The 14,280-nt window shown below is 40.1% G+C and overlaps 1 protein-coding gene across 1 annotated transcript in view; it reads right to left on the reverse strand.

The window, feature by feature from the left end:
* HMCN1 (hemicentin 1) overlaps nucleotides 1-14,280 on the reverse strand; it is a 528,232-nt gene that overhangs the window by 64,272 nt on the left and 449,680 nt on the right. Inside the window, exons 90-93 of the mRNA XM_022593376.3 lie at nucleotides 6,845-7,015; nucleotides 6,501-6,671; nucleotides 5,695-5,865; nucleotides 5,356-5,526 (exon numbers count right to left, since the gene is read on the reverse strand). Coding sequence (XP_022449084.2) covers nucleotides 5,356-5,526; nucleotides 5,695-5,865; nucleotides 6,501-6,671; nucleotides 6,845-7,015 — 684 coding nt within the window. The remainder of the gene's footprint in view (nucleotides 1-5,355; nucleotides 5,527-5,694; nucleotides 5,866-6,500; nucleotides 6,672-6,844; nucleotides 7,016-14,280) is intronic.

Here is a 14,280-nt window from a genome sequence, read left to right on the forward strand (position 1 = left end):
TTTCTCAAGTGCTCATGGAACTATCTCCAGGATAGATCGTATCTTGGGTCACAAATCAAGCCTTGGTAAATTTAAGAAAATTGAAATTGTATCAACTTATCTTTTCTGACCACAACGCTGTAAGATTAGGTATCAATGACAGGAAAAGATCTGTAAAAAATACAAACACATGGAGGCTAAACAATACACTACTTAATAACGAAGTGATCACTGAAGAAGTCTAAGAGTAAATAAAAAATACCTAGAAACAAATGACAATGGAGACATGACAACCCAAAACCTATGGGATGCAGCAAAAGCAGTTCTAAGAGGGAAATTTATAGCAATACAATCCTACCATAAGAAACAGGAAATATCTCAAATAAACAACCTAACCTTGCACCTAAACCAATTAGAGAAAGAAAAGAAAAACCCCAAAGTTAGCAGAAGGAAAGAAATCATGAAGATCAGATCAGAAATAAATGAAAAAGAAATGAAAGAAACGATAGCAAAGATCAATAAAACTAAAAGCTGGTTCTTTGAGAAGCTAAACAAAATTGATAAACCATTAGCCAGACTCATCAAGAAAAACAGGGAGAAGACTCAAATCAATAGAATTAAAAATGAAAAAGAAGAAGTAACAACTGACACTGCAGAAATACAAAGGATCATGAGAGATTACTACAAGCAACTCTATGCCAATAAAATGGGCAACCTGGAAGAAATGGACAAATTCTTAGAAATGTACAACCTGCCAAGAGTGAACGAGGAAGAAATAGAAAATATGAACAGACCAATCACAAGCACTGAAATTGAAATGGTGATTAAAAATCTTCCAACAAACAAAAGCCCAGGACCAGATGGCTTCACAGGTGAATTCTATCAAACATTTAGAGAAGAGCTAACACCTATCCTTCTCAAACTCTTCCAAAATATAGCAGAGGGAGGAACACTCCCAAATTCATTCTACGAAGCCACCATCACCCTGATACCAAAACCAGACAAAGATGTCACAAAGAAAGAAAACTACAGGCCAATATCACTGATGAACATAGATGCAAAAATCCTCAACAAAATACTAGCAAACAGAATCCCATAGCACATTAAAAGGATCATACACCATGATCAAGTGGGGTTTATCCCAGGAATGCAAGGATTCTTCAATATACGCAAATCAACGTGATACACCATATTAACAAATTGAAGGAGAAAAACCATATGATCATCTCAATAGATGCAGAGAAAGCTTTTGACAAAATTCAACACCTACTTATGATAAAAACACTGCAGAAAGTAGGCACAGAGGAAACTTTCCTCAACATAATAAAGGCCATATATGACAAACCCACAGACAACATCGTCCTCAATGGTGAAAAACTGAAACCATTTCCACTAAGATCAGGAACAAGGCAAGGTTGCCCACTCTCACCACTCTTATTCAACATAGTTTTGCAAGTTTTAGCCACAGCAATCAGAGAAGAAAAAGAAATAAAAGGAATCCAAATCGGAAAAGAAGAAGTAAAGCTGTCACTGTTTGCAGATGACATGATACTCTCCATACAGAATCCTAAAGATGCTACCAGAAAACTACTAGACTTAATCAATGAATTTGGTAAAGTAGCAGGATACAAAATTAATGCACAGAAATCTCTGGCATTCCTATACAGTAATGATGAATAATCTGAAAGTGAAATCAAGAAAACACTTCCATTTACCACTGCAACATAAAAATAAAATAGGAATAAACCTACTTAAGGAGACAAAAGACCTGTATGCAGAAAATTATAAGACACTGATGAAAGAAATTAAAGATGATACAAATAGATGGAGAGATATACCATGTTCTTGGATTGGAAGAATCAACATTGTGAAAATGACTCTACTACCCAAATCAATCTACAGATTCAATGCAATCCGTATCAACTACCACTGGCATTTTTCACAGAACTAGAACGAAAAATTTCACAATTTGTATGGAAACACAAAAGACCTCGAATAGCCAAAGCTGGAGGAATCAGGCTCCCTGACTTCAGACTATACTACAAAGCTACAGTAATCAAGACAGTATGGTACTGGCACAAAAACAGATAGATCAATGGAACAGGATAGAGAGCCCACAGATAAACCCACACACATATGGTCACCTTATCTTTGATAAAAGAGGCAAGAATATACAGTGCAGACAAGACAGCCTCTTCAATAAGTGGTGCTGGGAAAACTGGACAGGTACATGTAAAAGTATGAAATTAGAACACTCCCTAACATCATACACAAAAATAAACTCAAAATGGATTAAAGAGCTAAATGTATGGCCAGAAACTATCAAACTCTTAGAGGAAAACATAGGCAGAACACTCTATGACATAAATCACAGCAAGATCCTTTCTGACCCACCTCCTAGAGTAATGGAAATAAAAACAAAAATAAACAAATGGGACCTAATGAAACTTCAAAGCTTTTGCACAGCAAAGGAAACCATAAAGAAGACCAAAAGATAACCCTCAGAATGGGAGAAAATATTTGCAAATGAAGCAAGTGACAAAGGATTAATCTCCAAAGTTTACAAGCAGCTCATGCAGCTCAATAACAAAAAAACAAACAACCCAATCCAAAAATGGGCAGAAGACCTAAATAGATATTTCTCCAAAGAAGATATACAGATGGCCAACAAACACATGAAAGAATGCTCAACATCATTAATCATTAGAGAAATGGAAATCAAAACTACAATGAGATATCATCTCGCAGCAGTCAGAATGGCCATCATCAAAAAATCTAGAAACAATAAATGCTGGAGATGGTGTGGAGAAAAGGGAACACTCTTGCACTGTTGGTGGGAATGTAAATTGATACAGCTACTGTGGAGAACAGTATGGAGGTTCCTGAAAAAAGTAAAAATAGAACTACCATACGACCCAGCAATCCCAGTACTGGGCATATACCCTGAGAAAACCATAATTCAAAAAGAGTCATGTACCAAAATGTTCATTGCAGGTCTATTTACAATAACCAGGACATGGAAGCAACCTAAGTGTCCATCAACAGATGAATGGATAAAGAAGATGTGGCATATATATACAATGGAATATTACTCAGCCATAAAAAGAAATGAAATTGAGTTATTTGTAGTGCAGTAGATGGACCTAGAGTCTGTCATACGGAGTGAAGTAAGTCAGAAAGAGAAAAACAAATACCGTATGCACACATACATGTATGGAATCTTAAAAAAAAAAAAAGAAAGGTCATGAAGTACCTGGGGGTTAGATGGGAATAAAGACACAGACCTACTACAGCATGGACTTGAGGATATGGGGAGGGGGAAGGGTAAGCTGTGACAAAGTGAGAGAGTGGCATGGAGATATATACAATACCAAACGTAAAATAGATAGCTAGTGGGAAGCAGCCACAGAGCACAGGGAGATCAGCTTGGTGCTTTGTGACCACCTACAGGGGTGGGATAGGGAGGGTGGGAGGGAGGGAGACACAGGAGGGAAGAGATATGGGAACATATGTATATTTATAACTGATTCACTGTGTTATAAAGCAGAAACTAACACTCCATTGTAAAGCATTTGTACTCTAATAAAGATGTTAAAAAAAAAAAGACACTTCCCAGCTCCTTTTATAAAGCCAGCATTACTCTGATACTAAAACGAAGAAAATCACAAGATAACAACAGACCAATATCTCCTACAAATATGGGTGTAAAAACCCTCAATAAAATTATAGCAACTGCTATCCATCAACATATAAAAAAAAATATCACCATGACCAAGTGGGATTTATTCCATGAATGCAAGGTTGGTTCAACCTCCAAAAATTAATTAATGTAATACATCATATCAGAATTTAATAAGTGAAAAGCATATGCTCACCTCATTAGACACAGAAAAAGCATTTGGCAAGATCAACACTTTTCATCATAAAATCATTCATCAAACTATGAATTGAAAGGAACTTCCTCCACATGTGAAAGAACATCTATGAAAAAACCCACATCTAACATCATACTTAATGGTAAAAGAAACGATGCTGTCTTCCTTAATCAGGAAAAAATAAGGATATTTGTTCTCATTACTTCTATCCATCATTATAAGAGACCTTCCAGCCAGGGCAATTAGGCAAGAAAAACAAATAAAAGCCATATCCATTGGGAAGAAAAAGAAGTAAAATTATCTCTATTTGAAGATGACATGATCTTATATATAAACAATTCCATGGAATCCACTAAAAAATAAACTGACAAATTCAGCAAGATTTCAGGATACAATATCAGTTAAAAACTTCATTGTATTTTTATACAAAAAAAAAAAAGATATGGTTACATCTGACTGATAGATACTTGCCCTTTCAGCATGCCTACATCCTATAAATCTTTTCATGTAATTCCTTTCTCTCACTCTGCCAAATGGGCCTTCTTGATTTTCAGGGATATTTTATTTCTAAGGCAACCTTAAACCTTTGGAAAGTCCAATGGTATCTCAATATTTCAACAATGTGAAAATATTCTTTTTGGTCTTCTTATAGCACTTAGGAAGCCTATCCTTTGAGATAAGTACCCTTAGTATTATCCACCATCTCTTGGGACTCCAATAAACTCTTTTTTTTTTTGCAGTATGCGGGCCTCTCAGTGTTGTGACCTCTCCCGTTGAGGAGCACAGGCTCCAGACGCGCAGGCCCAGCGGCCATGGCTCACGGGCCCAGCCGCTCCGCAGCATGTGGGATCTTCCCGGACCGGGACACGAAACTGTGTCCCCTGCATCGGCAGGTGGACTCTCAACCACTGCACCACCAGGGAAGCCCTCCAACAAACTCTTTTTAAGGTCCATGAGTTCTAGAATTCTGACTTTGTTCCTTCTGAATTTTTGCATCACTTACAATATCTAGCCATATTGCATGACTGACTTGAATTATGGTAGTTGAACTCCCCCTAATCTTTTTCCTTGAGCTGAATTTGCCCTATTTTACTGTCTACACTCATGTTCTCCATATTTCCATCTGTGAAAGAACAGCCTCCAATTGTGTATTTCTATTAGATATTCAGTTTCTACCCCACCGTCATTTTTCCGCTTGGAATCTCAGCCTGGCTTTCCCACTCTTCCATGCCCCTTTACCCCTCAAGCCCAGGACTACTATACGGCTGTGCAGACTATTTTCTTTTACAAGGGAGCCTGGAAGACGGCAATCAGAGACTAAAATCCAGCATGAACTTTGGTGTAGAGCTGCACCAACGAGCAGGAAAAAAGCACACTTTTCCTATTTCTTCCTCCCAGAGTTGGTGCTATTTTGTAATTTGAGGGCTCAGAGTGACCCCTTTCTTCAATATGTGGAAAGCCTGTAAATGTGGTCCTGCCAAAGTCTAACTTAGTTGCTTACCTGGGCACGCTTGTATATTGCATCTGGATACCTGAGTAGCATCTCCTAGGCAGGGGCGACCACTTTTGGATGGTACTGGATTGTTACACTGTCGTTTTCGAGTCTTTTCACCTCCTCCACAAGAGGTAGAACACCAGCTCCAACTATGCCAGTTTCCCCAACTTCCATCCACTATGAACAAGAATAGAATGGTCGATATTAACAAATAGGTTTTAAAACCTACATTTAGGGTAACTCTGCCTATACAACTTCCATTTTAAGATCTGAAATGATGGGCTACTACAATGAGCACTAAAGAAATGCTTTACTTGTTCTACTGCCAGGAGTTGGGAAGCTCACCAGGACATATGTCAGTGTTGCATCTCTGGATCTGGGAGTCTGGGCCCCCACAAGCTCTTCCTCCATTGGAGGGACGAGGGTTATCACATGTGCGGTACCGCCGCATCTGCCCCCCATTACACGTCCGGCTGCACATTCCCCAGCCACTCCAAGGACTCCAGTTACCATGAGCTACAACACAGAATCATTGGTGAAGTGCTAAAGAATGACATTCATCCTAAAAATACGGAAAGACTCTCTCCAGGAACTGAAAAGAAACACACAAATCTATAAATAAGCAAATTCCAAAGGCAGGTGGTTTGGTTGTTGGTTTGACTAGAAACAGAATACATTCCAGTGACTGTGCAATTCCACTTAACCTACATTTACTGAGCGTTAGAGTTTTCCAGGAGCTGGAGGATAGGAATGAGAAAAGATCTCTGAGGAGTCAAGCTATAACGTTCAGGATACAGTGAATTCAAATACTGCTATGGTCTAAAATTCTAGCTTGGTGACTAAATTAAGGCAGAGAGCCACCTGTCTGCCTCCATAAAAGAATCAACATCATTACCAGTTAGTGTGGAAGGGTGCCCTCGTCCCTGCCCTCTGCAGCTGGTCCTGTAGAGCACGTGAAACAGGACATGGCCCCTGCCCATATAAATCAGTGGCATCTATGGTATTAGACAAAACAGCAACCATGCAACATTTTGATATCCTAAACCAGAGGAAGACAAATCAAGTAACAGACTATTTTATAACTTTACTGACTTGAGTCCATAATGAAACTTAAGAAAGTATAATGTTGACTCACTATTTCCAACACTCACTTGGACAAGAGTCACTATTGCAAAAATCACTCTGCACATCACTCCCTTCACACTTGTTGCCTCCATACTGGGGAACAGGATCAGAGCAGTCCCTTGTTCGTTGTCTGGCACCTCCTCCACAGGACACAGTGCAGGTACTCCAACTGGTCCAAGTGGCCCACTTGCCATCGACTGGGTTAAAGAAAAACATATGTGCTCTGTTACTACTTAAAAATGACCAAGTTAACCTCTGGGCATTGATAGGTTGAGTGATGTTCTTATTGACCATGATTCTTATTGAAATACTCCCTAGATCAGAGATAGGTGTTATTTTATTAAGGGTACGAACATTGTATTTATCTTACCTGGACAGTGTCTTTCATGGCAAACTTGCATCTGTGTTTCTGCTCCATCACAGTAGGATCCAGCAAACGATGGTGGTGGGTTATTGCACAGTCTTATTCTTGTTTGGGTACCCTTCCCACAACTTATGCTGCATGTACCCCAAGGCTGCCAAGTACTCCATGCTCCATGAACTGCAAACATCCCAAGAGACAGAGTTTCAAGTCACAGAACCATGTTTGTTAAAAAAAACAAAATTATACAAATAAATAACTCAGTAATGAGTTAAATTAGCCCAGAATCTAAAATAATTGAAATTGAACCAAAGGAAAAGTAACAAATGATGTTCTTCCTTTCCCATCTGGTTAGATTTTCATGAGAATTAGTGTCTATCAGGAAATTCAGAAGGCTACCTAGAGCCAAAATAAATGCTTTAAATTATTCAAAAGGGCTATTTTATTCTTTTTTTTTTTTTTTTTTTTTGCGGTACGCGGGCCTCTCACTGTTGTGGCCTCTCCCGTTGCGGAGCACAGGCTCCGGACGTGCAGGCTCAGCGGCCATGGCTCACGGGCCCAGCCGCTCTGCGGCATGTGGGATCTTCCCGCGCCGGGGCACGAACCCGTGTCTCCTGCATCGGCAGGCGGACTCTCAAACACTGCACCACCAGGGAAGCCCAAAGGGGCTATTTTATTAAAATTAAGGCAAGACAAGGGGAAGATCGTGGAAGAGTAAGACGCGGAGATCACTTTCCTCCCCACAGATACACCAGAAATACATCTACACGTGGAAGAACTCCTACAGACACCTACTGAATGTTGGCAGAAGACCTCAGACCTCCCAAAAGGCAAGAAACTCCCCACGTACCTGGGTAGGGCAAAAGAAAAAAGAAAAAACAGAGACAAAAGGATAGGGACGGGATCTGCACCAGTGGGAGGGAGCCGTGAAGGAGGAAAGGTTTCCACACACTAGGAAGCCCCTTCGTGGGCAGAGACTACGGATGGCGGAGGGGGGAAGCTTCGGAGCCGCGGAGGAAAGTGCAGCAACAGGGGTGCGGAGGGCAAAGCAGAGAGATTCCCACACAGAGGATCCGTGCCGACCAGCACTCACCAGCCCGAGAGGCTTGTCTGCTCACCCGCCGGGGTAGGCGGGGCTGGAAGTTGAAGCTCGGGCTTCGGTCGGGAGCGCCGGGAGAGGACTGGGGTTGGCAGCGTGAACACAGCCTGAAGGGGATAGTGCACCACAGATAGCCGGGAGGGAGTCAGGGAAAAAGTCTGGACCTGCTGAAGAGGCAAGAGACTTTTTCTTCCCTCTTTGTTTCCTGGTGCGCGAGGAGAGGGGATTAAGAGCGCTGCTTAAAGGAGCTCCAGAGACGGGCGCGAGCCACGGCTAAAAGCGCAGACCCCAGAGACAGGCATGAGACGCTAAGGCTGCTGCTGCCGCCACCAAGAAGCCTGTGTGCGAGCACAGGTCACTATCCACACCCCCCTTCCGGGGAGCCTGTGCAGCCGCCACTGCCAGGGTCCCGTGATCCAGGGACAACTTCTCCAGGAGAATGCACGGCGCGCCTCAGGCTGGTGCAACGTCACGCTGGCCTCTGCCGCCGCAGGCTCGCCCCGCACTCGTGCCCCTCCCTCCCCCCAGCCTGAGTGAGCCAGAGCCCCTGAATCAGCTGCTCCTTTAACCCCGTCCTGTCTGAGCGAAGAACAGACGCCCTCTGGCGACCTACACACAGAGGCGGGGCCCAATCCAAAGCTGAATCCCCGGAGCTGTGCAAACAAAGAAGAGAAAGGGAAATCTCTCCCAGCAGCCTCAGAAGCAGCAGATTAAATCTCCACAATCAACTTGATGTACCCTGCATCTGTGGAATACATGAATAGAAAACGAATCATCCCAAAATAGAGGAGGTGGACTTTGAGAGCAAGATTTATGATTTTTTTCCCCTTTTCCTCTTTTTGTGAGTGTGTATGTGTATGCGTCTGTGTGAGATTTTGTCTGTATAGCTTTGCTTCCACCATTTGTCCTAGGGTTCTATCCGTCCATTCTTTTTTGTTTTCTTAATAATTTTTTATTTTAATAACATTATTTTATCTTACTTTATCTAATTTTACTTTATATTCTTTCTTTTTTCCTTCCTTCCCTCCTTCCTGCCTCCCTCACTCCTTTCTTCCTTCCTTCCTTCCTTTCTTTCTTCTAGTAATTCTTTCTTTCTACTTTTTCTCCCTTTTATTCTGAGCCATGTGGATGAAAGGCTCTTGGTGCTGCAGCCAGGAGTCAGTGTTGTGCCGCTGAGGTGGGACAGCCAACTTCAGGACACTGGTCCACAAGAGACCTCCCAGCTCCACATAATATCAAACGGCAAAAATCTCCTAGAGATCTCCATCTCAACACCAGCAACCAGCTCCACTCAACGACCAGCAAGCTACAGTGCTAGACACCCTATGCCAAACAACTAGCAAGACAGGAACACAACCCCACCTATTAGCAGAGAACCTGCCTAAAATCATAATAAGGCCACAGACACCCCAAAACACACCACCAGACGTGGACCTGCCCACCAGAAAGACAAGATCCAGCCTCATCCACCAGAACACAGGCACTAGTCCCCTCCACCAGGAAGCCTACACAACCCACTGAACCAGCCTTAGCCACTGGGGACAGACACCAAAAACAACGGGAACTATGAACCTGCAGCATGCAAAAAGGAGACCCCAAACACAGTAAGATAAGCAAAATGAGAAGACAGAAAAACACACAGCAGATGAAGGATCAAGATAAAAACCCACCAGACCTAACAAATGAAGAGGAAATAGGCAGTCTACCTGAAAAAGAATTCAGAATAATGATAGTACAGATGATCCAAAATCTTGGCAATAGAATAGACAAAATGCAAGAAACATTTAACAGGGACCTAGAGGAACTAAAGATGACACAAGCAACGATGAACAACACAATAAATGTAATTAAAAATACTCTAGATGGGATCAATAGCAGAATAACTGAGGTAGAAGAATGGATAAGTGACCTAGAGAATAAAATAGTGGAAATAACTACTGCAGAGCGGAATAAAGAAAAAAGAATGAAAAGAACTGAGGACAGTCTCAGAGACCTCGGGGACAACATTAAACGCACCAACATTCGAATTATAGGGGTTGCAGAAGAAGAAGAGAAAAAGAAAGGGACTGAGAAAATATTTGAAGAGGTTATAGTGGAAAACTCCCCTAATATGGGAAAGGAAATAGTTAATCAAGTCCAGGAAGCACAGAGAGTCCCATACAGGATAAATCCAAGGAGAAATATGCCAAGACACATATTAATCAAACTGTCAAAAATTGAATACAAAGAAAACATATTAAAATCAGCAAGGGAAAAACAACAAATAACACACAAGGGAATCCCCATAAGGTTAACCGCTGATCTTTCAGCAGAAACTCTGCAAGCCAGAAGGGACTGCCAGGACATATTTAAAGTGATGAAGGAGAAAAACCGTCAACCAAGATTACTGTACCCAGCAAGGATCTCATTCAGATTTAATGGAGAAATTAAAACCTTTACAGACAAGCAAAAGCTGAGAGAGTTCAGCACCGTGAAACCAGCTTTACAACAAAGGCTAAAGGAACTTCTCTAGGCAAGAAACACAAGAGAAGGAAAAGACCTACAATAACAAACCCAAAACCATTAAGAAAATGGGAATAGGAACATACATATCGATAATTACCTTAAATGTAAAAGGACTAAATACTCCCACCAAAAGACACAGATTGGGTGAATGGATACAAAAACAAGACCAATATATATGTTGTCTATAAGAGACCCACTTCAGACCTAGAGACACATACAGACTAAAAGTAAGGGGATGGAAAAAGATATTTCATGCAAATGGAAACCAAAAGAAAGCTGGAGTAGCAATTCTCATATCAGACAAAATAGACTTTACAATAAAGACTATTAGAAGAGACAAAGAAGGACACTACATAATGACCAAGGGATCGATCCAAGAAGAAGATATAACAATTGTAAATATTTATGCACGCAACATAGAAGCACCTCAATACATAAGGCAAATACTAACAGCCATAAAAGGGGAAATCGATAGTAACACATTCATAGTAGGGGACTTTAACACCCCACTTTCACCAATGGACAGATTATCCAAAATGAAAATAAATAAGGAAACACAAGCTTTAAATGATACATTAAACAAGATGGACTTAATTGATATTTATAGGACATTCCATCCAAAAACAACAGAATACACATTTTTCTCAAGTGCTCATGGAACATTATCCAGGATAGATCATATCTTGGGTCACAAATCAAGCCTTGGTAAATTTAAGAAAATTGAAATTGTATCAAGTATCTTTTCCGACCACAACGCTATGAGACTATATATCAATTACAGGAAAAGACCTGTAAAAAATACAAACACATGGAGGCTAAAGAATACACTAATTAATAACGAAGTGATCACTGAAGAAATCAGAGGAAATAAAAAAATACCTAGGAACAAATGACAGTGGAGACACGACGACCCAAAACCTATGGGATGCCGCAGAAGCAGTTCTAAGAGGGAAGTTTACAGCGATAGAAGCCTACGTTAAGAAACAGGAAACATCTCGAATAAACAACCTAACCTTGCACCTAAAGCAATTAGAGAAAGAAGAAGAAAAAACCTGCAAATTTAGCAGAAGGAAAGAAATCATAAAAATCAGATCAGAAATAAATGAAAAAGAAATGAAGGAAACGATAGCAAAGATCAATAAAACTAAAAGCTGGTTCTTTGAGAAGATAAACAAAATTGATAAACCATTAGTCAGACTCATCAAGAAAAAAAGGGAGAACACTCAAATCAATAGAATTAGAAATGAAAAAGGAGAAGTAACAACTGACACTGCAGAAATACAAAAGATCATGAGAGATTACTACAAGCGACTCTATGCCAATAAAATGGACAACCTGGAAGAAATGGACAAATTCTTAGAAATGCACAACCTGCCAAGACTGAATCAGGAAGAAATAGAAAATATGAACAGACCAATCACAAGCACTGAAATTGAAACGGTGATTAAAAATCTTCCAACAAACAAAAGCCCAGGACCAGATGGCTTCATAGGCAAATTCTATCCAACATTTAGAGAAGAGCTAACACCTATCCTTCTGAAACTCTTCCAAAATATAGCAGAGGGAGGAACACTCTCAAACTCAGTCTACGAGGCCACCATCACCTTGATACCAAAACCAGACAAGGATGTCACAATGGAAGAAAACTACAGGCCAATATCACTGATGAACATAGATGCAAAAATCCTCAACAAAATACTAGCAAACAGAATCCAACAGCACATTAAAAGGATCATACACCATGATCAAGTGGGGTTTATTCCAGGAATGCAAGGATTCTTCAATATACGCAAATCAATCAACGTGATAAACCATATTAACAAATTGAAGGAGAAAAACCATATGATCATCTCAATAGATGCAGGGAAAGCTTTCGACAAAATTCAACACCCATTTATTATAGAAACCCTCCAGAAAGTAGGCATAGAGGGAACTTTCCTCAACATAATAAAGGCCATATATGACAAACCCACAGCCAACATCGTCCTCAATGGTGAAAAACTGAAAGCATTTCCACTAAAATCAGGAACAACACAAGGTTGCCCACTCTCACCACTCTTATTCAACATAGTTTTGGAAGTTTTAGCCACAGCAATCAGAGAAGAAAAGGAAATAAAAGGAATCCAAATCGGAAAAGAAGAAATAAAGTTTTCACTGTTTGCAGATGACATGATACTCTACATAGAGAATCCTAAAGATGCTACCAGAAAACTACTAGAGCTAATCAATGAATTTGGTAAAATATCAGGATACAAAATTAATGCACAGAAATCTCTGGCATTCCTATACACTAATGATGAAAAATCTGAAAGTGAAATCAAGAAAACACTCCCATTTACCACTGCAACAAAAAGAATAAAATATCTAGGAATAAACCTACCTAAGGAGACAGAAGACCTGTATGCAGAAAATTATAAGACACTGATGAAAGAAATTAAAGATGATACAAATAGATGGAGAGATATACCATGTTCTTGGATTGGAAGAATCAACATTGTAAAATTGACTGTACTACCCAAAACAATCTACAGATTCAATGCAATCCCTATCAAACTACCAGTGGCATTTTTCACAGAACTAGAACAAAAAATTTCACAATTTGTATGGAAACAAAAAAGACCCCAAAATGCCAAAGCAATCTTGAGAACGGAAAATGGAGCTGGAGGAATCAGGCTCCCTGACTTCAGACTATAATACAAAGCTACAGTAATCAAGACAGTATGGTACTGGCACAAAAACAGAAAGATAGATCAATGGAACAGGATAGAAATCCCAGATATAAACCCACGCACATATGGTCACCTTATCTTTGATAAAGGAGGCAGGAATGTACAGTGAAGAAAGAACAGCCTCTTCAATAAGTCGTACTGGGAAAACTGGACAGGTACACGTAAAAGTATGAGATTAGATCACTCCCTAACATCATACACAAAAATAAGCTTAAAATGGATTAAAGACCTAAATGTAAGACCAGAAACTATCAAACTCTTAGAGGAAAACATAGGCAGAACACTCTATGACATAAATCACAGCAAGATCCTTTTTGACCCACCTCCCAGAGAAATGGAAATAAAAACAAAAATAAACAAATGGGACCTAATGAAACTTCAAAGCTTTTGCACAGCAAAGGAATCCATAAACAAGACCAAAAGACAACCCTTAGAATGGGAGAAAATATTTGCACATGAAGCAACTGACAAAGGATTAATCTCCAAAATTTACAAGCAGCTCATGCAGCTCAATAACAAAAAGACAAACAACCCAATCCAAAAATGGGCAGAAGACCTAAATAGACATTTCTCCAAAGAAGATATACAGACCGCCAACAAACACATGAAAGAATGCTGAACATCATTAATCATTAGAGAAATGCTAATCAAAACTACAATGAGATATCATCTCACAGCAGTCAGAATGGCCATCATCAAAAATTCTAGAAATAATAAATGCTGGAGAGGGTGTGGAGAAAAGGGAACACTCTTGCACTGCTGGTGGGAACGTCAATTGATACAGCCACTATGGAGAAGAGTATGGAGGTTTCTTAAAAAACTACAAATAGAACTACCATATGACCCAGCAATCCCACTACTGGGCATATACCCTGAGAAAACCATAATTCAAAAAGAGTCATGTACCAAAATGTTCATTGCAGCTCTATTTACAATAGCCCGGAGATGGAAACAACCTAAGTGTCCATCATCGGATGAATGGATAAAGAAGATGTGGCAGATATATACAATGGAATATTACTGAGCCATAAAAAGAAATGAAATTGAGCTATTTGTAATGAGGTGGATAGACCTAGAGTCTGTCATACAGAGTGAAGTAAGTCAGAAAGAGA

Source organism: Delphinapterus leucas, chromosome 1 (genome assembly GCF_059928025.1).
Source record: "Delphinapterus leucas isolate spDelLeu-1000000601 "Yukka" chromosome 1, BTC_Dleu_Yukka2, whole genome shotgun sequence".
Classification (NCBI taxonomy): domain Eukaryota; kingdom Metazoa; phylum Chordata; class Mammalia; order Artiodactyla; family Monodontidae; genus Delphinapterus; species Delphinapterus leucas.